At 37.5% G+C, this 24,608-nt stretch overlaps 1 protein-coding gene across 5 annotated transcripts in view; it reads right to left on the bottom strand.

Annotated features, from left to right (window-relative positions):
* The window catches only part of CTNNA2 (catenin alpha 2), a 1,141,838-nt gene that overhangs the window by 74,206 nt on the left and 1,043,024 nt on the right, over positions 1-24,608 (bottom strand). For all 5 annotated transcript variants that reach the window (XM_032352609.1, XM_032352608.1, XM_032352606.1 and 2 more), the window contains one exon: positions 23,312-23,493. In XM_032352609.1, coding sequence (XP_032208500.1) covers positions 23,312-23,493 — 182 coding nt within the window. The remainder of the gene's footprint in view (positions 1-23,311; positions 23,494-24,608) is intronic.

The following is a 24,608-nucleotide window of genomic DNA, read 5'->3' as shown; positions in this document are numbered from 1 at the left end:
AGTGAAATGAGAATACAGAAGAAGCTCTAAATTAAATAATAAGGAAAAAAACCCAGAAAAAGTCTAAATGAAATGGAGATAACCAATAAACCTGATAAAGAGTTCCAAGTAATGGTCATAAAAATGTTCGCTGGATTGGAGAGAAGAGTGAAGGAACTTAATGAGAACTTCAAAAAAGAGAAATATATAACAAAGAACCAGAATTTAAGATACAAAAAGCAAAATGAAAAATACATTAGAAGGAATCACCAGTAGATCAGAAGAATGGATTAGCAACCTGAAAGACAGAGTAAACTGAAAAGGGAAGAAAAAGAGAGAGAGAGAGAGAGATTTGAATTTAAAAAACTGAAATTACGTTAGGAATCTCTTAAACAGTATCAAGTGAACAAGTATTTCCATTAAAGAAGTCACAGAAGGAGAGGAGAGAGACAAAAATGGGCAGAGAACTTATTTGAAAACATATAACTGAAACTTATCTGACCTGGAGAAAGAAACAGACATCCAGGTTTAAGAAGCACATAGAGCTACAAAAGTTGGGTATTCAAAATAAAAATAAAAAAAAAAAATAAAAAAAAATAAAAAAAAGAAGCACATAGAGCTACAAACAAGATGAACCCAAGGTGGATCACACAATGGCACATAATAATCAAAATGCTGAAGACTAAAGATAAAGACAAAATGTTAATATCAGTGAGAGAGAAGAAACTAGTAACATACAAGAAAAACCCCCTAAGACCATAAGCTGATTTTCAGCAGAAACTTTACAGGCCAGAAGGCAGTGTCATGATATATTCAAAGTGCTCCAAGGAAAAAGCCTACAACCAAGAATACTGTAACAGCAAGGTTATTATTCAGAATTGAAAGAGAGATAAAAAGGTTCCCAAACAAAAGTTAAAAGAATCCATCACCACTAAACCAGCCTTATAAGAAATGTTAAAGAAACTTCTTTAGGCAGGAGGAGCAAGATGGCAGATGAATAGGAGACTTAAATAGCATCAGGTCCCAGGAGTTCAGCTAGATAGTTATCAAACTATTCTGAACACCTACAAACTCAACAAGAGATTGAAGAGAAGAGGAACAACAATTCTAGGAAATCGACCACTTTCTGGAAGAGAGGACATGTGGAGCAGTGAATCCAAGCTGATATAATGGAAGAGAGACCCTGGGGGTCCGAGCCAGCTCTCACCAAGTGGTAGAGCAGAGGAGCACAAAATCAGAACTTTTAGAAATCTGTTCCACTGAGGGATGTTGCTCCAGAGGCAAAGTAGGGGGTGGGGTCCTCACAGGGACAGTATGGTCTCAGGACACATAGGGTCACAAAAAACACCAGGGGTGTAGGAGTGTGGCAGAGCTCCCAGGTATTGGAGCAGGGAAGCTGGTTGCAGAGACGGAGCTGAGGAGTGGGCTCCCAGCTTGCGGTTACCATAAACCATGATCTGAGGCATAGTCGGACCACTGCCCTTTAAGCAGGAAACCTACAAGTGGCATATCCAGTGAGACCCCATCCTTCCTACTCTGGGAGGAGCAGCATGGGAGTGCACTGCAGAAATCTGCTGGGTTTGGAAAACCCAATCAGGACCAAACACCAGAGGTAGAAAGGCTCAGTCACAGGCTGGATGAGCATGGAGTGCGGCAGAGACCAGGGACAGGGGAGAGACTGACTGCTTTTCCCTGAGGGCACACTGAGGAGTGGGGCCCTGATCTCTCAGATTCTTCTGGACCAGAGATTGGGAGGTCACCATTTTCATTCCTGTCCTCCAAATCTCTATGGAAAGCTTTCAGGAAACAAAAGCTACTGAGAGCAAAACCAAGCAGATTACTTAGCCTGGCCCCTGGCAAGGGCAGCGCAATTCCGTCTCAGGCAAAGACACTTGAAAATCACTACAACAGGTCCCTCCCACAGAAGATGAGCAAGAAAATAAAGCCAAGACCAAGTTCACTGACCAATGAAAACTGCAGAACTCTAGAGCCAGGGGGAAGCGACACATAGAATTCATAGCTTTTCCCTCATGATTCTTTAGTCATTAAAACGTAAATCTTTTAAACTTTGTTTTTCATATTCCATTTTTTGTTTTTCCTCATTCTTATTTTAACATTTTTAACCATTTTATCATATCAATACCTTTCTTAAAAATCTATTTTAATTTTTATTGTTGGAAAGAACTCAAATACATGGAGACTAGAGAGCATTGTACTAAAGGATGAATGGGTCAACAGGAAATTAAAGAAGAATTGAACAAATTTCATGGAAACAAATGAAAATGAAAATACAAATGTTCAAAAACCTTGGGACACAGCAAAGGGAGTCCTGAGAGGAAACTATATAGCAATACAAGCCTTTCTCAAGAAACAAGAAAGGCCTCAAGTACACAACATAGCTCTACACCTAAAGGAGCTAGAGAAAGAACAACAAAGAAAGCCTAAACCCAGCAGGAGAAGAAAAATCATAAGGATCAGAGCAGAAATCAATGAAACAGAAACCAAAAGAACAGGAGAACAGATCAATGAAGCTAGGAGCTGATTCTTTGAAAGAATTAATAAGGTTGAGAAACCTTTCTATTCTCCAGAAACTGTTCCAAAAAACAGAAGGAAAACTTCCAAATTCATTTTATGAGGCCGGCATTACCTTGATCCCAAAACCAGACAAAGACCCCATGAGAAAGGAGAATTACAGACCCATATCCTTGATGAACACAGGTGCAAAAATTCTCACCAAAATACTAGCCAATAGGATCCAACAGTACATTAAAGGATTATTCACTAGGACCAAATGGGATCTATTCCTGGGCTACAAGGTTGGTTCAACATCCCCAAATCAATCAATGGGATACAATACAATAATAAAAGAAAGAACAAGAATCATAGGATACTCTCAATAGATGCTGAAAAAGCATTTGATAAAGTACAGCATCCTTTCTTGATCAAAACTCTTCACAAGGTAGAGATAGAAGGTACATACCTCAATATCATCAAAGCCATCTATGAAAAACCCACAGAGAATATCATTCTCAATGAGGAAAAACTGAGAGTTTTCCCCCTAAGGTCAGGAACACGGCAGGGATGTCCATTATCACCACTGCTGTTCAACATAGTACTAGAACTCTTAGCCTCAGCAATCAGACAACAAAAAGAAATAAAAGACATCCGAATTGGCAAAGAAGAGGTCAAACTCTTTCTCTTTGCAGATGATATGATACTTTTTGTGGAAAACCCAAAAGACTCCACTCCAAAACTGCTAGAACTCATACAAGAATTCAGTAAATTGTCAGGATATAAAATCAATGCCAGAAATCAGTTGCATTTCTATACATCAACAGCAAGAAAGAAGAAAGAGAAATTAAGGAGTCAACCCCATTTACAATTGCACCCAAACTGTAAGATACCTAGGAATAAATCTAGCCAAAGAGGTAAAGAATGTGCACCCAGAACACTAAAAAGTACTCATGAAAGAAACTGAGGAAGACCCAAAGAAATGGAAAAATGTTCCATGCTCATGGATTAGGAGAACATGTATTGTGAAAATGTCTACACATCCTAAAATTCATATGGAACCAGAACAGACCTAGAACAGCCAGAGGAATGTTGAAAAAGAAAACCAAAGTTGGTGTCACCAAAATTCCAGACTTCAAGCTCTATTACAAAGCTGTAATCATGAAGACAGTATGGTAATGGCACAAAAATAAGCACATAGATCAATGGAACAGAATAGAGAGCCCAGAAATGGACCCTCAACTCTATGGTCAATTCATCTTCAACAAAGCAGGAAAGAATGTCCAATGGAAAAAAGACAGTCTCTTCAACAATGGTGTTCAGAAAATTGGACAGCCACATGTAGAAGAATGAAACTGGACCATTTCCTTACACCACACACAAAAATAGACTCAAAATGGATAAAAGACTCAAATGTGAGAGAGGAATCCATCAAAATCCTTGAGGAAAACATAGGCAGCAACCTCTTCAACCTCAGCCACAGCAACTTCTTGCTAGAAACATTACCAAAGGCAAGGGAAGCAAGGGCAAAAATGAACTACTGGGACTTCATCAAGATCAAAAACTTTTACACAACAAAGGAAACAGTTAACAAAACTAAAAGACAACTGACAGAATGGGAGAAGATATTCTCAAATGACATATCAGTAAAAGGGCTAGTATCCAAAATCTATAAAGAACTTACCAAACTCAATACCCAAAGAACAAATAATCCAATCATGAAATGGGCAGAAGACATGAACAGACATCTATGCAAGGAAGACATGCAAATGGCTAACAGACACATGAAAAAATGCTCAACATCACACAACATCAGGGAAATACAAATCAAACCACAGTGAGAAACCACCTCACACCAGTCAGAATGGTTAAATTAACCAGTCAGGAAAGGACAGGTGTTGGCAAGAATGTGGAGAAAGGGGAACCTTCCTACACTGTGGGAATGCAAGCTGGTGCAACCACTCTGGAAAACAGTGTGGAGGTTCCTCAAAAAACTGAAAATAGAGCTACCCTATGACCCAGCGATTGCACTACTGGTACATACCCTAAAGATACAAAAGTGGTGCTCCAAAGGGGCATGTGCTATGTTTATAGCAGCAATGCCCACAATAGCCAATTATGGAAAGAACCTAGATGTCCATCAACAGATGAAGGGATAAAGAAGATGCAGTATATATACACAATGGAATACTATGCAGCCATCAAAAGAAATGAAATCTTGCTGTTTACAACAACGTGGATGGAACTAAAGGGTATTATGCTAGGAGAAATAAGTCAATCAGATAAAGCCAATTATCATATGATCTCTCTGATATGAAGAATTTGGGAGGCAGGGCAGGCGGTTGTGAGGGGTAGAGAGGGTAAAAATGAAACAAGATGGGATTGGGAAGGAGACAAACCATAAGATACTCAATCTCAGGAAACAAACTGAGGGTTGCTGGGCAGGGGGAGTGGATGAGGGATACGATGGCTGGGTTATGGACATTGGGGAGGGTATGTGCTATGGTGAGGGCTGTGAATTGTGCAAGACTGACGACTCACAGACCTGTAACCCTGAAGCAAATAATACATTGTATGTTAATAAAAAGAAGAAAGAAAGAAAGAAAGAAAGAAAGAAAGAAAGAAAGAAAGAAAGAAAGAAAGAAAGAAAGAAAATTCTTTAAATGGAAAAGAAAAAGCCACACTTGGAAGAAAACTATGGAAAAAAATGGGCAAAGCATACATACAGCGGAGATAATAGATCAATCATGTATAAACTACTATGAATGTGAAAAGACAAAAGTAGTGAAACCAATTGCATGTTAAAAATTACTTAAGGCCATGTCAAGCTCAAGGAAAAAAATTTGGAAAGGCCACAAATACATGGAGGTTAAAAAACATGCTACTGAACAATCAATGGGCCCACCAGGAACTGAAGGAAGAAAGTACATGGAAACAAATTAAAATGAAAACACAAATGGTCCCACAATGTGGAATACAGGAAAAGCAACCTTAAGAGGGAGGTCTATAGCAGTACAGGCCAACCTTAAGGAACAAGAAAAATCTCAAATAAATAAGTTAACCTTACACCTAAAGGAGCTAAAAATACTACAAACAAAACCTAAAACCAGCAGAAGGAATCAAATAATAAAGACTAGAGTAGAAATAAATGATTTATAAACTAAAACAACAGAACAGAGCAATGAAACCAAGAGCTGATTCCTTGGGAAAAAATCGGTAAAATTGATCTCTAGCCAGACTTATCAAGAAAAAAAGAGAAAGAACTAAAAAAAAAAAAAAAAAGATCACAAATGACATGAGACAAATAACAACAAACACTGTAGACACACATACAATTATAAGGGAATACTATGAAATATTTTATGCCAACAAACTGGACAACATACAAGAAACGGGTAAGTTCATAGAAACATATCAACTAACAAAACTGAAAGAGGAAGATATAGAAAATTTGAACAAACTGATAACCAGTAAAGATACTGAATCAATAATCAAAATACTTCCCAAAAAGCCAAAGTCCAGGACAAGCTGGCTTCCCAGGCAAATTCTACAGAACATTGAAGAAGAATGAATACCTCTTCTCAAACTATACCAAAAAATAGAACAGGAAGAAAAACTTCCAAATTCATTCTATGGGGCCAGCACTTACAAAGACTAGGTAAATACACCACTAAAAACGAAAACCAGAGGCCAAATATCCCTAATGAACATAGATGTAAAAATCCTAAACATAACACTAGCCAACTGAATCCAACAATATGTTAAAAATCATCCACCACAGTCAAGTGGGATTTATTCCCGAGTTGCAAGGGTGGATTAATATTCTCAAGTCAATCACTATGATACAACACATCAATTAGAGAAAGCATAAGAACATATGATCATTTCAATATGTCCAGAAAAAGCATTTGACAAAGTACAATATCCATTCATTAAAAAAAGAAAGAAAGAAAGAAAAGAAAAAGAAAAGAAAAGAAAAGAAAAAAACACCACCTCAACAAAGTAGGGTTTGAGGGAACATCCCTCAACATAATAAAGGCTATATATGAAAAGGACACAGCTAACATCATCTTCAATGAGAAAAAACTCAGAGTCTCTTTCCTAAGGTTAGAATAAGACAAGGACATCTACACTCATCACTTTTATTCAACAAAGTACTAGAAGACTTAGCCACAGCAATCAGACAATAAGAACAAATAAAAAGCATTCAAAACATCAAGGAAGAAGTAAAACTTTCACTATTTGCAGAGAACATGATCCTCAATATAGAAAACCCCAAAGACTCGACCAGAAATCCAGCAGAACTGATAAATGAATTCAATAAGGTCACAGGATACAGCGACATAGAAAAAACTGTTGTATTTCTATACATTGATAATGAAGCAGCAGAAAGTGAAATTAAAAGAACAGTTCCATTTACAATTGCATTAAAATATGAGAGGGGAGGGGGCAAGATGGTGAAGTCCCTAAAGTGGTCTAATTATCTAATTAACTGGTCCCCTAAAGTGAGCTAATTATCTACCAGAACACTCTGAACACCCATGAAATCAGCCTGAGATGTAGGATTATACAGTCTGGATCTCTGTGGGGGACAGAAGACGCCAGTGAGGAGGTGAAGCAGAGTGGGAATGATCAGACTGATATTGGAGGATAGACAGAAGGGGGAGGAAGCCACCAGAAATGACCCACTGGAAATTAATACAGAAGTTCCCTGTGACTGGGGACCGGCATTAACTTGGAGTCTGGTTAAAAACACTCAAAAAGAGTAAAAGATCTTAAGGGGCAACTGGTGGAATTAGGCAGTCACAGGCACGGGCCTAAGCCCGTGGACCCAGGACCGCTACTGCTGGTGAGCACACGTGCCAGAGAGTGTGGCAGAGCCCCCAGTTCCTGGTCCAGAACCCCCGGGGTTGCGCAGTTTGCACCACCCCTTGGCTAGGCACACTCCCGCCTCTGCAGGAGGGAGTCTGGTGATGGCACCAGCCTGTGCTCCCTAGAACTTTTGCACTCCGCATGCACTACGTGACTGACTGGGGTCTAATCCACTCCCCTCCCCGTACCTGAGAAAGCTCTGTGCAGGTGTTAGTGGTGGTCTCTAAGACGGGCCGAGGGTGTGGACTCTCCCAACGCAGGCCTGAAGGAACCCAGCACTATCTCTGGTTGGGATCTCACAGTGGCAACCTGAGCACAGTGAGGTCTGGACCCCCGAGAGCAGTCTCAGCAAAGGCAGCCACACGAAGCGGGCTCCCTGGACCAATATCGCTCATGGTTTTACTGGCACAGGAGTTTGCAAGGCTCAGCAGAGTTTGCAAAGGGGGAGTCTGTGTGTTTTGGACCACCCCGAGGGGAGCAGACTGAGGCTTCTCTCTGAGATGGAGGTCTGGGTGCAGTTTGCTTTCCACTAAACCTCTGAAAAGTCACAAAGCCCCCAAGAACAAAAACCTACAGACAACAAAAGCTTGAAAAACCAGTTTTCACAGAGCCCAGCCCCTTGATAGGGCTGCTTGAGGACTCAACACAAGCAAGACTGACTGAAAAACAAAGTAACAAGCCCCTCCTCGAGAACCAAAAGAATGAAAGGACAACCACCACAGAGTCCCCATAAACTGTAAAACCCCAATATCAGGGGAAAACAATATATTAAGCTCCTGGTATTGCCCTAAAACCTGTATATTTCATTGATACAACTTTCATTTTTAATTCATTCTCATTATTCTTGTTCTTTTTAATTTTTTAACCTACACACCATTACAACTAAAGGTTTAATATAACATATTCCATAATAACCTTTTAACTTGAACTTTTTTCATACATACACCTGTGTTTTTTTCTTTTCTATTTTTTTAAATATACATATAGATATAATCTTCAAGGTAATACTCTTTCCCTAATCAATACTACCCCTATATATAAACCAGTTTTAATCTCCCTTTATATCTGGAAAGTTGAGTCCCTTAACAAAGATATCAAGATACACCCAGGAAGAATCAGAACAACGTTCCTCACCCACACTGAGGATTTATTACCACCTTCCCATCTTTTTCTTCTGTCATTGTATCTGTGCATTTGTTTTTGTTCTGGTATTATATAAATCTTATCCTTGGGGTTCATTTTGGCTGGGTTCTTTTTTTCCCTTGTCATCTGCTTTTGTTGGTATTTTTGTTTGTATACCTTATAAATCTTACTTTTGGGGCCCATTCTGGCTGGGTCTTCTTTCTTTCTCTCTCTCTCTCTCTCTTTCTTTTTTTTTTTTTCTTTCTTTTTGGTGGTGACTTCCAATTGCTCAGAAGCGTTCCAGGGTGCACCTTGCCTGGATCATTGTTGATATATTCAGCTATACATCCCCTCAACCACCCCTCACCAAAAGACTAGGAGGAGGAACACCTAACAGAGGAAAAGTTCAGAGACATACCCTCTCCATCAGAGCTAATGGATATGGATATAAACAGTATGTTAGAAAGGGAATTCAGGGTAACAATTATCCAGGTGATGGCTAGTTTGGAGAAAACCATTACTGACAACATAGAATCTCTAACGGCAGAAGTGAAAGCCATCCAGGAAGAAGTTTAAAATGTTATCAATGAGATCCAATCTAATCTAAATACTCTAACAGTTAGGGTAATCGAGGCAGAAGACAGAATTAGTGATCTAGAGGACAAACTGATAGAGGAAAAAGGATCAGGAGGAGGAATGGAAGAAACAGCTTAGAAGCCATGAAAATAGAATTAGGGAAATAAAGGACACCATGAAACATTCCAACATCAGAATTATTGGGACCCCTGAGGGAGTGGAGAAAGAGAGAGGACTAGAAGATATAGTTGAACAAATTCTGGATGAAAATTTTCCCAATCTGGGGAATATAACAAGGATTCATGCCCTAGAGGTAGAAAGAACACTCCCCACCAAGATCAACAAATCTAGAAAGACCTTGAGACACTTGATTATGAGACTGATGAATCATAATTTTATGATTTTATGAATCATAGCTTCTGAGGGCAGCTCAGGGGAAAGAGATTCCTTACATACAGAGGAAGGTCCATCAGAATAATGTCAGACCTGTCCACAGAAATCTGGTAAGCCAGAAGGGGCTGGCAAGACATATTCAGGGCACTAATGAGAAGAACATGCAGCCAAGAATACTTTATCCAGCAAGGTTGACATTAAAAATGGATGGAGAGATAAAGAGCTTCCAAGACCTGCAAGGTTTAAAAGAGTATGTGGCCACCAAGCTGGCACTACACAAAATATTAAGCAGGTTTCTAAAAAAAGAAGAAAGAGCCCAAGAGTGACATAGGACAGAAATTTATACAGAGACAATCTATAGAAACAAGGACTTCACAAGCAACATGATGTCAATAAAAACATATCTTTCAATAACCATTCTCAATGTGAATGACCTAAATGCTCCCATAAAATGGCACAGGTCTGCAGACTAGACAGGACCCATCCATATGTTGTCTACAAAAGACCTATTTGGTACCTAAAGATATACCCAGATTGAAAGTGAAGGGATGGAGAAACATTTTTCATACCACTGGGCCTCAAAAGAAAGCTGGGGTAGCAATTCTCTTATCAGATAAATTAGATTTTAAACTAAAGACTATAATCAGAGATAAAGACACTACATCATTCTTAAAGGGTTTATCCACCAAGAAGATCTAACAACTGTAAATATTTATGCTCCCAATATGGGAGCGGCCAACTACATAAGACAACAGTTAACCAAGATAAAGAGTCATACTGATATGAATACATTAATAGCAGGGGATCTTAGGATGCCACTCTCAGTAATAGACAGATCATCCAAGTAGAAAATCAATAAAGAAACAAGAGCACTGAATGACACATTGGACCAGATGGACCTCATAGATATATACAGAACATTCCACCCTAAAACAACAGAATACTCATTCTTCTTGAGCATACATGGAACTTTCTCCAGAATAGACCACATACTGGGTCACAAATCAGGGCTCAACCGACACCAAAAGATTAAGATTATTCCCTTCATATTCTCAGACTACAACGCTTTGAAACTGGAACTCAACCACAAGAAAAAGTTTGGAAGGAATTAAAACACTTGGAAGCTAAAGACCATAAGCTTAAAAATGTTTGGATCAATCAGGAAATCAAAGAAGAACTTAATTCATGGAAACCAATGAGAATGAAGACACATCAATCCAAAAACCTATGGGATACAGCAAAGGTGGTACTAAGGGGGAAATACATAGCCATCCAAGCCTCACTCAAAAAAAAAAAAAAAAAAATCCAGAAAACACCACCCTAAAGAATTGGAGAATCAACAACAAATCAAGCCAACCTCACACACAAGAAGGGAAATAATCAAGATTAGAGCAGAGATTAATGAGATAGAAACTAGAGATCAGTAGAACAACACATCAATGAAACTAGAAGCTGGTTTTTTGAAAGAATAAATAAGATCAATAAACCACTGGCCAAACTCATCCAAAAGAAAAGAGAGAGGACCCAAATTAACAAAATTATGAATGAAAAGGGAGAGATCACGACTAATGCCAAGGAAATAGAAACAACTATCAGAAATTATTATCAACAATTATATGCCAATAAGTTAAGCAACCCAGATGAAATGGATGCATTCCTGGAAACTTATAAACTTCCAAAACTGAATCCGGAAGAAACTGACAACCTGAGTAGACCAATATCTAGTAACAAAATTGAAGCAGTGATCAAAAACCTCCCCCCAAAACAAGAGTCCAGGACCTGACAGATTCCATGGAGAATTCTACCAAACATTCAAAGAAGAAACAATACCTATTCTCCTGAAGCTGTTTCAAAAAATAGAAACAGAAGGGAAACTTCCAGACTCTTTTTATGAAGCCACCATTACCCTGATCCCCAAACCAGGCAAAGACCCCACCAAAATGGAGAATTTCAGACCAATATTCCTGATGAATGTGGATGCAAAGATTCTCAACAAGATCCTAGCTAATAGGATCCAACAGTACATTAAAAAGATTATCCACCATGATCAGGTGGGATTTATCCATGGGACGCAAGGGTGGTTCAACATTTGCCAATCAATCAATGTGACAGAACAAATCAATAAGAGAGAAGAACCACATGGTCCTCACAATTGATGCAGAAAAAGCATCTGACAAGATACAGCATCTGTTCCTGATTAAAACAATTCAAAATATAGGGAGAGAGGAAATATTCGTCAACTTCATAAAATCTATCTATGAACAACCCACAGCAAATATCATCCTCAATGGAGAAAAGCTGACAGCCTTCCCTTTGAGATCAGGAACATGACAAGGATGTCCACTCTCACCACTGCTGTTCTCCATAGTACTACAACTCCTAGCAACAGCATTCAGATGACAAAAAGAAATAAAAGGTATTCAAACGGCAATGAAGAAGTTAAACTCTCTCTCTCAGCAGATGACATGATACTTTATATGGAAAACCCAAAAGACTACACCCCCAAACTACTAGAACTCATACAGCAATTCAGTAATGTGACAGGATACAAAATCAATGTATAGGAATCAGTTGCTTTCTTATACACTAACAATGAAAATATAGAAAGGGAAATTAGAGTATCTATTCCATTTACTATAGTACCAAGAACCATAAGATAACTGGGAATAAACCTAACCAAAGAGGTTAAGAATCTGTACTTGAACTACAGAACTCTCATGAAAGAAACTGAAGAAGACACAAAAAGATGGAAGAGCATTCCATGCTCATAGATTGGAAGAATAAACATTGTTAAACTGTCCATACTGCCTAGAGCAATCTATACTTTCAATGCCATCCCGGTCAAAATTCCACCAGCATTTTTCAAAGAGCTGGAACATACAATCCTAAAATTTGTATGGAACCAGAAGAGACCCCAAACTGCTAAGGAAATATTGAAAAAGAAAAACAAAACTGGGGGCATCACAGTGCCTGATTTCAAGATTTATGACAGAGCTGTGATCACCAAGACAGCATGGTACTGGCACAAAAACAGACATTAGACCAGTGGAACAGAGTAGAGAGCCCAGATATGGACCCTCAACTCTATGGTTAAATAATCTTCAACAAAGCAGGAAAAAATATCCAGTGGAAAAAAGACAAATCTCTGTAATAAATAGTGCTGAGAAAATTGGACAGCTATGTATAGAAGAATGAAACTCAACCATTCTCTTGCACCATATACAAAGATAAACTCTAAATGGACAAAAGACCTCAATGTGAGGCAGGAATCTATCAAAATCCTAGAGGAGAACACAGGCAGTAACCTCTTCAACATTGGCCACAGCAACTTCTTTCAAGACACGTCTCCAAAGGCAAAGAAAACAAAGTGAAAATGAACTTTTGGGATGTCATAAAGATCAAAAGCTTCTGCACAGCAAAGGAAACAGTCAACAAAACAAAGAGGCAACCCACAGAATGGAAGAAGATATTCACAAATGACATTACATACAAAGGGCTGATATCCAAGATCTATAAGGAACTCCTCAAACTCAACACACACAAAACAGATAATCATGTCAAAAAATGGGCAGAAGACATGAACAGACACTTCTCCAGTGAAGACATACAAATGGCTAATAGACACATGAAAAAATATCCATCATCACTAGCCATCCGGGAGATTCAAATCAAAACCACATTGAGATATCAATTTACACCAGTTAGAATGGCCAAAATCAACAAGACAGTAAAGCAACAAGTGTTGGAGAGGATGTGGAGGAAGGGGAAACCCTCTTACACTTTTGGTGGGAATCCAAGTTGGTGCAGCCACTTTGGAAAACAGTGTGGAGATTCCTTAGGAAATTAAAAATAGAGCTTCCCTAATGACCCCTCAATTGCATTACTTGGTATTTACCCCAAAGATACTGATTTAGTGAAAAGAAGGGCAATCTGTACCCTAATGTTCACAGCACCAATGGCCACATTAGCCACTATGGAAAGAATCAAGATGTCCTTCAATGGACAAATGGATAAAGAAGATATGGTACACATATACAATGGAGTATTATGCCTCCATCAGAAAGGCTGAATACTTGACTTTTTTATCAACATGGACGGGACTGGAAGAGATTATGCTGAGTAAAATAAGTCAAGCAGAGAGTCAATTATCGTATGGTTTCACTTACTTGTGGAGCATAAGGAATAACATGCAGGATATTGGGAGATGGAGAGAAGTGAGTTGGGGGAAATTGGAGGGGGAGACAAACCATGAGAGACTGTGGACTCTGAGAAACAAAATGAGGGTTTTGTAGGGATCCAAAACCCTTGGCAGGGGTGTTTGGGTGAGCCTGATGGTGAGTATTATGGAGGGCACTTATCACATGGAGCACTGGGTGTGGTGCATAAACAATGAATTTTGGAAAACTGAAAAAAAAATTTTAATTTAATTAAAAAAAAATTAAGATATCTAGGAATAAACCTAATTAAAAAGGTGAAAGGTTTATACTCTGAAAACTATAAAACTTTGATAAAAGAAATTGAAGACAATAAAATGAAGTGGAAAGACATTCCATGCTCATGGGTTGGAAGAAAAAATATTGTTAAAATGTCTCTACCACCCAAAGCAATCTACACATTCAGAGCAATGCCTATCAGAATACTAAAAGTATTTTTCACAGATCTAGAACAAACAATCCTAAATTTTGTATGTAACCATAAAAGACCCCAAATAGCCAAAGCAACCTTGAAAGAGAAAAGCAATGCAGGAGACATCACAATTCTGGACTTCAAGTTGTATTATAAGACTACAGTAATCAAAGCAGTATGGTACTGGCATAAAAATAGACACATAATTCAACAGAAATAAACCCACAATTATATACTCAATTAATTTTCTACAAAGCAGAAAAGAATATACAATGGGCAAAAGACAGTCTCTTCAACAAATGGTGTTGGGAAAACTGGACAGCCACAGGCAAAATAATGAAACTGGACTGCTTTCTTACACCATACACAAAAGTTAATTCAAAATGGATTAAAGACCTAAATGTGAGACAGGAAGCCATCAAAACCCTGGAAAAGGACACAGGCAGTAACCTCTCTGATACTGATCTGAGCAACTTTTTTCTAGATAGGACTTCTGAGGCAATGGAAATAAAAGCAAAAATAAACTATCAGGACTTTACCAAAATAAAATGTTTCTGCACAGTAAAGGAAACCAACAACAAAACTAAAAGGAAACCTAGAGAATGGGAGAACATATTTACAAATGACATACATGACAAATGTTTAGCTTCCAAAATATATTAAGAACTTAAACACCCAAAAAACAAATAATCCAATTTAAAAAATGGGCAGACAGTAAACATTTTTTTCTTCAAAGAAGCCATACAGATGGTCAACAGACACATGAAATGATGCTTCTCAGTCTTCATCAAAGAAATGCAAATCAAAACCACAATGAGATATCACCTCATACCTGTCACAAGGGCTAAAATTTAAAAAAAAAAAAAAACCCACAGGTGTTGGCAAGGATGTAGAGAAAGGGGAACTCTCTTGCACTGTTGGTGGGAATGCAAACTGATGCACTGACTGTGCAAGATACATAAGTTTTTCAAAAAGTTAAAAGTTGAAGTACTGTAAGATGCATCCAACACAATACTGGGTATTTACCCGAAGAATAGAAAAACACTAATCAGGGGCGCCTGGGTGGCTCAGTGGGTTAAGCCTCTGCCTTCGGCTCAGGTCATGATCCCAGGGGCCTGGGATCGAGTCCCGCATTGGGCTCTCTGCTCAGCAGGGAGCCTGCTTCTCCTCATCTCTCTCTCTGTCTGTCTCTCTGCCTATTTGTGATCTCTCTCTCTGTCAAATAAATAAATAAAATCTTTTAAAAAAAAAAAAGAAAGAAAAACACTAATCAAAAGTGATATATGCACTCCTATGTTTATGCAGGAAACAAAACAAATGTGCAAAGGCAAAAGAGGGAGAGAGAGAGAGAGAGAGAGACCAATTAGACTCTTCACTATAAAGATCAGACTGATGGTTACCAGAAAGGAGGTGGGGGAGGGATAGGTTTAATCAGTGATGGGGATTAAAGAGTACACTTATTTTGATGAGCACCAGGTGATGAATGGAATTGTTGCATCAGTATATTTATACCTGAAACTGATATAACACTGTATGTTAGCTAAGTGGAATTAAAATAAAATATTAAAGAAAATTAGTCAAGGGGACTTCCACAGTAAAGAAAATGTAAAATATGGTAACATACACACAAAATGTGGAAAGGGGAATAAAAATGAAGTTGTTCAGAAAGTGTTTGAACTTAAGTAACCATCAACTTAATATGGACTGTTATATACTTAGGATGCTATATATGAATCTCATGGTAACCACACATCAAAACTTAGATGAGACACACAAAAAATAGAAAGAAAGACAATCATGACACTATAGAAGGTCACCAATGACAAGAAAAAAGAACAAGAAGAAAGGAACAGGGAACTATAAAAAACAAACAAACAGAAAACAATGAACAAATGGCAGGAAGTACATACCAATCAATAATTACTTTAAATATAAATGGTGTACATGTTCCAATAAAAATATAATGTGATGTTATGGATAAGAAAACAAGGCCCATCTATATGTTGCCTACAAGAGAGTCACTTCAGATCTAAAAACACATTCATACTGAAAGTAAAGGGATGGAACAAGGTATTCCATGCAAATGGAAGGTAAAGAAAAGCTGTGATAGGAATACTTCTATCAGACAAAGACTTTTAAAACAAAGAGTGTAACAAGAGACAAAGAAAGGCATTCCTTATGATAAAGAGAACAAACAAGAAGGTATAAAAATAATTACCCATGCCACCAAAGTATACACCTAAATACATAAAGCAAATATTAATTACATAACAAAATAAATGGGCTGTAATACACTAATGATAGGAGACTTTAACACCCAGTTACATCAATGGATAGATCACCCAGGCAGAAAATCAATAAAACAGTGTCTTGGAATAGCAAGTTACACCAAACGGCCTTAACAAATGTATGCAAAACATTCTATCTAAAAACAAGATAACACCCATTCTTTTCAAGTGCATATGGGACATTCTCTAAGGGAGATCACATGTTAGGTCATAAAACAAGCCTCAGTTATTTATTTAGATTGATATCATATCATACATCTTTTCCAACCACAATGAAATCAATTATAACAATGAACAAAAACACAAATACATGAGGGCTAAACAACATGCTGCTAAACAACCAATGGGTCAAAAATCCAAAAAGGAGATTTAAAAAAAATACATGGAGACAAATGAAAATGAAAACACAGTAGTCCAAAATCTTTCTAATGCAGCTAAATCAATTTTAAGAGGTAAGTTTTTAGCACTACATGCCTACCTCAAGAAATGAGATAAACCTTAAACAATATAACCTAAAGGAACTAGACAAAGAAGAACAAAGCTCAAAATTAGTAGAAGAAAGGAACTAATAAAGATCAGAGAAGAAATAAATGAAAAGAAACTAAAAATAATAGAAAAATATTAACGAAACTGGGATCTGCTTCTTCAAAAGATAAACAAAATTAGTAAGACTTTGTCCAGACTGGAGGGAAAAAGAGAGACGATCCAAATGAATGAAGTCAGAAATGAAGAAGAAGTAGCAACTGACACCACAGATACACAAATGACTTTAAGTCCATATACACTGTGGAGTATTATGCCTCCATCAGAAAGGATGAATACCCAACTTTTGTAGCAACATGGACGGGACTGGAAGAGATTATGCTGAGTGAAATAAGTCAAGCAGAAGAGACTCAATTATCATATGGTTTCACTTATTTGTGGAGCATAACAAATATCATGGAGGACAAGGGGTGTTACAGAGGAGAAGGGAGTTGGGGTAAATTGGAAGGGGAGGTGAATCACGAGAGACTATGGACTCTGAAAAACAATCTGAGGGGTTTGAAGTGGCGGAGGGGTGGGAGGTTGGGGTATCAGGTGGTGGGTATTATAGGGGGCACGGATTGCATGGAGCACTGGGTGTGGTGAAAAAATAATGAATACTGTTTTTCTGAAAATAAATAAATTGAAAAAATTTTTTTAAAAAGAGCATACTACAAAAAATTACATGCCAACAAATTTGATAGCACAAAAGAGAGGTAAGTTCCTAGAAAACATACACTCTTTCAAAACTGAATCAGGAAGACATTGAAAATCTGAATGATAATGAAATTGGATTTATAATAATTTAAAAAAAAACTTGCAACAAAGAAAAATCTAGGACCAGATTCACAGGTGAATTTTGTCAAACATTTAAAGAAGAATTAATACTTGTTCTCTGCAAACTATTCCAAAAATAAAAGAGAAAGAAAAACTTCCAAATACATTCTACAAGGCCAGCATTATCCTGATACCAAAACCAGATGAAGATACCATAGGTTTAAAAAAAAAGATATTGGCCAATATCCCTGATGAACACACATGAAAAACCCTCAACAAATATTAGCAAACCACATTGAACAATACATTAAATGGATCATTCACTACCATCAAGTGGGATTTATTCCAGGGATGCAAAGATGGTTTCATATTTGCAAACTAATTAGTGTTATACATCACATTAACCAAATGGAAGATAAAAATCACATGATTATTTCAAGACATACAGAAAAACTATAAGAAAATTCAACATCTGCTCATGATGAAAGAAAAAAGCTCTCAATAAAGTCAGTTTAGAAGGAACATATCTCAGTGTAATTAAGGTCATACATGACAAACTCACAGCTAACCTCATACTCAATGGTGAAAAAGTCAGAGCTTTTATTCTAAGATCAGGAACATGACAAAGTTACCTACTGTCTTTTATTCAACATAGTATTGGAGTTCATAGTCACAGCAACCAGACAAGAAATAAAAAGCATCCAGATTGGTAAGGAAGAAGTAAAACTTTCATTATTTGTAGATGATATGATACTATACACAGAAAACAATAAAGACCACCAAAAAACTACTAGATCTAATAAATGAATTCAGCAAAGCTGCAGGATACAAAATCAATATACAGAGAACTATTGTATTTCTACACACTAATAATGAAGTAGCAGAAGACATTAAGAAAAAAAATTCCATGTATAATTGCACCAAGAATAAAATATCTGGAAATAAACACAACCAAGTTTCTGAAAGACCTGTACTTTGAAAGGTATAAAAGAAACTAATGAGGACACATAGAAAGAGAAAAATAAACCATACTCATGGACTGGAAGGACTAATGTTGTTAAAATGTCCACACTACCCAAAGTAATCTTCAGATTCAATGCAATCACAATCAAAACACCACTATTAACTTTCACAGAACTGGAACAAATAATTCTAAAATCTGAATGTATCTGTAAAGATCCTGAATCGCCAAAGCTATGTTGAGAAAGAAAAACAATGCTGGAGATGTCACGCAGATTTTGAGCTATACTGCAAAGCTGTAGTAACCTAAACAGTATAGTATTGATATAAAAATGGATTTATAGATCAACTGATCAGAATAGAGGGTCCAGAAATAAACCTATGCTTGTATGGTCAATTAATATGATGAAGGTAGTAAGAATATATTGGGGAATATATTGGAGAAAAGACTGTCATCAATACATGTTGCTGGGAAAACTGGATAGCTATGTGCAAAAACAATGAAACTTTCTTATACCATATATAAAAATAAACTCAAAATCGATTAAAGACATAAATGTGAGATCTGAAACCATAAAACTCCTAGAAGAGAACACAGACGGTATTTTCTCAGATGCTGGCCTTTGCAACATTTTTCTAGATATGTCTCCTGAGGCAAGAGAAATAAGTGCAAACATCAACTATTGAGACTATGCTAAAAGCAAAAAACAAAGAAGCAAAAAACCTTTGCACTTGTGAGGGAAACCATCAGCAAAACAAAAAGACAACCTACTGAATAGAAGTAGGTATTTGCAGATGATATAAGCAGTTCCTATCCAAAATATATAAAGAACTTATATAATTCAACACTAAAACAATCCAAATCAAAAATGGGCAGAAGACCTGAATAGACATTTTTAAAAGACATATAAATGGCCAAGAGACACATGAATGGATGCTCCATACTGCTGATCATCCGATCATCCACAGAATGGCTTGAATCAAAAAGACTAGAAATAGCTAGTGTTGGTTTGGATGTGTACTGTCAATAGGAATGTAAACTGGTGCAACCACTACAGAAAACAATATGAAGGTTTCTAAAAAAGTAGACATACCCTATAGTCCTGTAATTTTCCTACTGGGTATTTACTCAAAGAAAATGAAAATACTAATTCAAAAAGACACATGCACTCCTATGTTTATTACAACATTATATATAATGGCTAAGATGTGGAAGTGACCTAAGCATCCATCAATAGTTGAATGAATAAAGATCTCTCTCTCTCTCTCTCTCTCTCACACACACACACAGAAGTACTACTCAGCCACAAAAAAGGATGATATCTTGCCATTTGCTAGAACATGGGTGGACCTTGAGAGTATTATGCTAAGTGAATTCAGAGAAAGACCAACACCTTAGGATTTTACTTATAGGTGGAATCTACAACACACAAACTCACATACACATACACACACACAGAGCAATCCATAAATACAGAGAATAAAGTGACGGCTGTCAGAGAGGGGTGGGGATACTGGTAAAATGGGTGAAGAAGAGAGGGAGATACAAGCTTCTAGTCATGGAATAAATAAACCATAGGAGTGAGAGGCATAGTATAGGAAATACAGTCAGTTCTACCTTAATACCATTGTATGGTGATAGATGATAGCTACACTTGTGGTGAACATAACCTCATATATGGAATTGTCAAATCATCATGTTGTATACTTTAATATAGTATTGTATGTCAACTATATTTCCAAAAAAAAAATTTTTTAAGTTAAGCATGTACAGCAAACTCAACATTTTTATTTTTTTTTTCTATGAACAGAAGAACTCATGAGGCTTTTGGTGTAATGGGGGCAGATGGTTGCCCTTTAATGGCCAGATGTGACTTGGAATGAACAGAAAAGTGCCAAGAAGTGGTGCTCAAAGACCAAAGTACCTAGGCTGAGGTACTGAGTATCTACACCAAGGCAGAAAAGAAGTTTGGGAAAAGTGGGGTGATTACGTGTCTTGTGAGCCTAATGCTCAGTATTTTACTGTTGACTGTAACCCTGACAGTCACTTTTTAAGCCTAAATTACAGATCAGAAGTTATAGTTGGTCGCAAAAGACAACTCTGTTCCTTGCTATACAATTAAACTTGGGTTTCTTTTCTGAGCTTCTGCCATCTGCACACCTTATGTTATTGGGACAGAAGACTGGTGCATGCTATTTCTTACTGAGAATGACTTCAGATATATGGATTCAACCTCTGCAGGACAGTGCTTCTGCCACTGCCCATGAGACAGAAGTCAAGAACCGAACAGGAAAGAGATATGAGGCATAATTAGTTTTATCCTCCATGAAGAAGTTATTTCACAAATAATGAGGCAGAACCTCTCCAATTTTAATAATAATGGAGTGTATATCACTGAGATTACTGCATCAAATTAATGAGTTAGCTACTGACAAGAATGAAACAACAAGATAATAAATGCAAGGGTATTTTTTGCCCCCAGATGCTATTTAAACATAGGATTTGAGAAGAAGAGTCAAGTAATTCCTAACCATCTCCTTTTCTTTAGAGAATACAGTACATAGGGCTCCTTAGAGGTATACAGCTGAAATTATTCCTCCTTGAAGCAGAAAAATGCAAGGGCAATAATAATAATAATGCATATGGTTAAGTACAGAGAACTTAGGTCACAGTCCACCCAAAAAAAGGCTTGTCGGCTTCCTCTTTGCCAAGAGAGAGTCTCTGCAGATGGAGGCAGCAGCAAAAGCTCAGCCTCCCGCGTTCTATTTCCCAATGCACGCCCCCTTCTGTTTTTCTCATCATTAATTACTGTGTTCCTCCCTCTGCCCTCACAAAGAGGTGAGAAACTACTCATGAGGCAGTGGGAAAAATGATAACCAGTAGCATTCCAGACATTTCATTACTCAAATCATCATAAAGTGATTATATGAAATCCCTAGGAAATTGAAGTGGCCTTCTTTTCACTTTTCAAACTGTACTTTGACTAATAGAAAGTCCGTCTTATTTAACATCATCTAACAAGACCCCCTCAAATCTATTGCTCTTTCTTGAGCACAGTTATCTATAATACGGAGCATTATAAAACGTTCTTCTGATCTAAACCAGCAACTTGACTAGACTCATTAGTCACTTAAAACTGATGAGATTATTTGTTCAAGTGATGTTATTAATGGGTTGCATAATATCCATCAGATAAAATACCAATACAATGTTGAAAGCAAGCAAATTAAGTCATCACAGGCCTAGAAAAGCAATGACTGAGGCTGCCAGTATAGACTGATCCGTAGTCAATTCAGACTTAAATAATGGCTCAGACTGTTTTTTCCTTCTGTTATTTTTTTGTGTGTGAAATAAATCTGTGAAGCGAAGAAAAACTAACCAAATGTATGAATTTGAACTTCTAATGAATACAATGACATTTAAAAGTCTCAAAGGTCACCCTCATAACACTAAAGTAATTCCACCGAAGTCAAAAACAGTTTAAAAATATTTAGAGAAAGGGCGCAGCAATGTCATTAGTATATATTGGCCAGAGGCAAAGGGTAAAGGGGATGAAGCAGAGATATTCTATATTTTATTATAGCCTAAAATCAATTGTAGCTTTCTCTTATTAGAAACATTCAATAATCATTAAAAATATTGTCAACCATAAGGTAGTATTTTGACACTGCCATATATATATCTTACATAGTTTTATTAACCAATATCATGTTTAATCATTAAAACATTTCTGTTCATGTGTATTTGTGTCTCCCAGGGGGCAAAAAAATTACAGCAAAGTGATAGCTTACATTTGTATAGCAACACAATTTATAACTGCATTACCTCTTTAGATTGTAAAACTCTCCTGTCAAGTTGATAAGAAAAGCATTATTTCCCCATTTTGCCAAATAAACAGACAGTAAGAGGTTGGTCCAAAATCACCTGGTATTCAGCTTCAAAATCCAGGGATTTTTTTTTTTTTTTTTTTTTCAGTTGAGCTTTGCTCTCCCTTGATTCGCCCTTTGTGTAGTAGGAAGGGCAGAAATGTCACCTCCCTTTAAAGAGGAGATTAAAATGGCAGTGGCAGAAACAGCTATGACCCCTGGTGAAGAAAAGGCTCCTGACAAAATTCTGACTGGTCTCTTGATTTATTAAAAGTGGTGCTTAGAGCAGAAGGGAATTAGAGTTATACAATTTTTAATTTCCTTGTCAAATTATAGAATCAGATTGTTGAAGCTGATCCTTTATATGTAAAGTTGAAACACGAGCTGAAATTAATGCTAGATCATGACCCAGCATTTGGACTATTACATGTATAGATGCACACACACCTATGTATCGATACCCTTTTTTTCCAAAGGGATATAAACAAATCATTCACCTTACCTTCAAAACAGTACTTAAATACACGGCAAAACAGCACAGAACAAAAATGAGTCACTCAACCCCCACGTGTTAGATCTTATGACTAACTTTGGATAGATAATTAAAACAATAATAATCACAAAAATGAATCTGTCCTTCTTGACTATCTGCTAAGAATTAGGTCCAGATCATTTTGACTTACACATGTAAATTTTATAATACCACTGCCTTGCTTTGATGTAGTATTTGAATTTTTCAGCAGGCTTTCACAGGCTAATATACACTGTTACACTTCTGGGTTTAATGAGAAAATCATCTTTCTGTCTCTGGGCCTCACCTGGTGAAGTCTGTCATTTCCATCATGATCATACACATCTGCTTGGCCAGCACAATTATATCATTGCCGCTGTCATCCCACTTGGCCACTTCGGCATCCAGCTTGCTTTTCTCTTGGTGGAATATCTCCACCTGCTCAGCTATTTTTGCCTTCTCCTCCTGCGGTAGTTGCGCCATGATGGCCTGTGTGGGTTACAGAAACAGTGTGACTAATGGTGACAAAGTAAACACAGACAGTAGGTTGACTCTGCCTCCAGCTAATAGCAAAGCCAGACCCTGACAAGGTTTACAGACTGCCCTGCCATTCCAGAAAGTACGGTTTCTCCATCCCTAGGAAGGTAACAGCACAGACTGGTAAGGTCCCCCAAATCCCCGTCCCTATTCCTATACGCAGAAAATACAGAGATCTAAAAGGTGCGGGCCCACTGACAGTAACAGAACTTCTGTGTCGCTTTGATGACATATGTTTGTTCAAAAGAATCTATTCTTGACAATTTTTATATTTGGTCTCAGGAAACTTCTACCAGATGAAAGAATATACCTCTTTCAACACTGAAATCTGTTCAGAGAAGGGGGGAGAAAAAGGCTTTCTCACGCTGGGAAGGAGAAGAATTTTAAACAATATCTGAGCGTGCAAGCGGGGTGGGGTTAGGAAACTTGCCATGAGTGTTAGTGAAGGAATCCATGATTAGATATCAAACAATCCCCTAGCCCAGGGCATTTCAGGGGTTTCAAACCTATCCCCAGCCCTCTACTACCTCCTCTGTGGAAATTCCGAGATAACCATGGCTCCCTGCAGAGCCTAGAAGGATGCAGAAGTTGTGATGGGATAAAATATAGGTTTAGGAAGCAAAGGCAGATTTTCAATAGTTGCTAGGTAAGGGAATGTGGAAAAGCAAGAACTACAGCTGATTCTTGTCATTCATGGATTCTTTATTTACCAATTTGCCGACTCTATAAAATTTGTTGGCAACTCTACAATTGATCCTTGTGGTGCTTTTGGTCATTCACAAACAGGCACAGAGTTGCAAAAAAAAAAAAAAAAAAAAAAAAAAAAAGGTCACCTGACAGGCCTGTTCCCAGATGTGGCTGAACAATAAATTCTCTGCCTTCTTGTTTCAGCACTAAACAAGTGTCCTTTTATGGTCTGTTTAGTGCCACATTTTCCACATCTTTCTCCTCTTTTTTGGTAATTTTGCTGTTTAACATGGACCCGAAGCATAGTGCTTAAGTGGTGCCTAGTGTCCCTAAGCACGGAGAGGCAGTGTTGCGCCTTATGGAGAAACATACGTGTATTA

The sequence above is a fragment of the Mustela erminea genome, chromosome 7 (genome assembly GCF_009829155.1).
Source record: "Mustela erminea isolate mMusErm1 chromosome 7, mMusErm1.Pri, whole genome shotgun sequence".
NCBI classification, from domain to species: Eukaryota; Metazoa; Chordata; class Mammalia; order Carnivora; family Mustelidae; genus Mustela; species Mustela erminea.
This window is presented reverse-complemented; position numbering and strand designations above follow the sequence as displayed.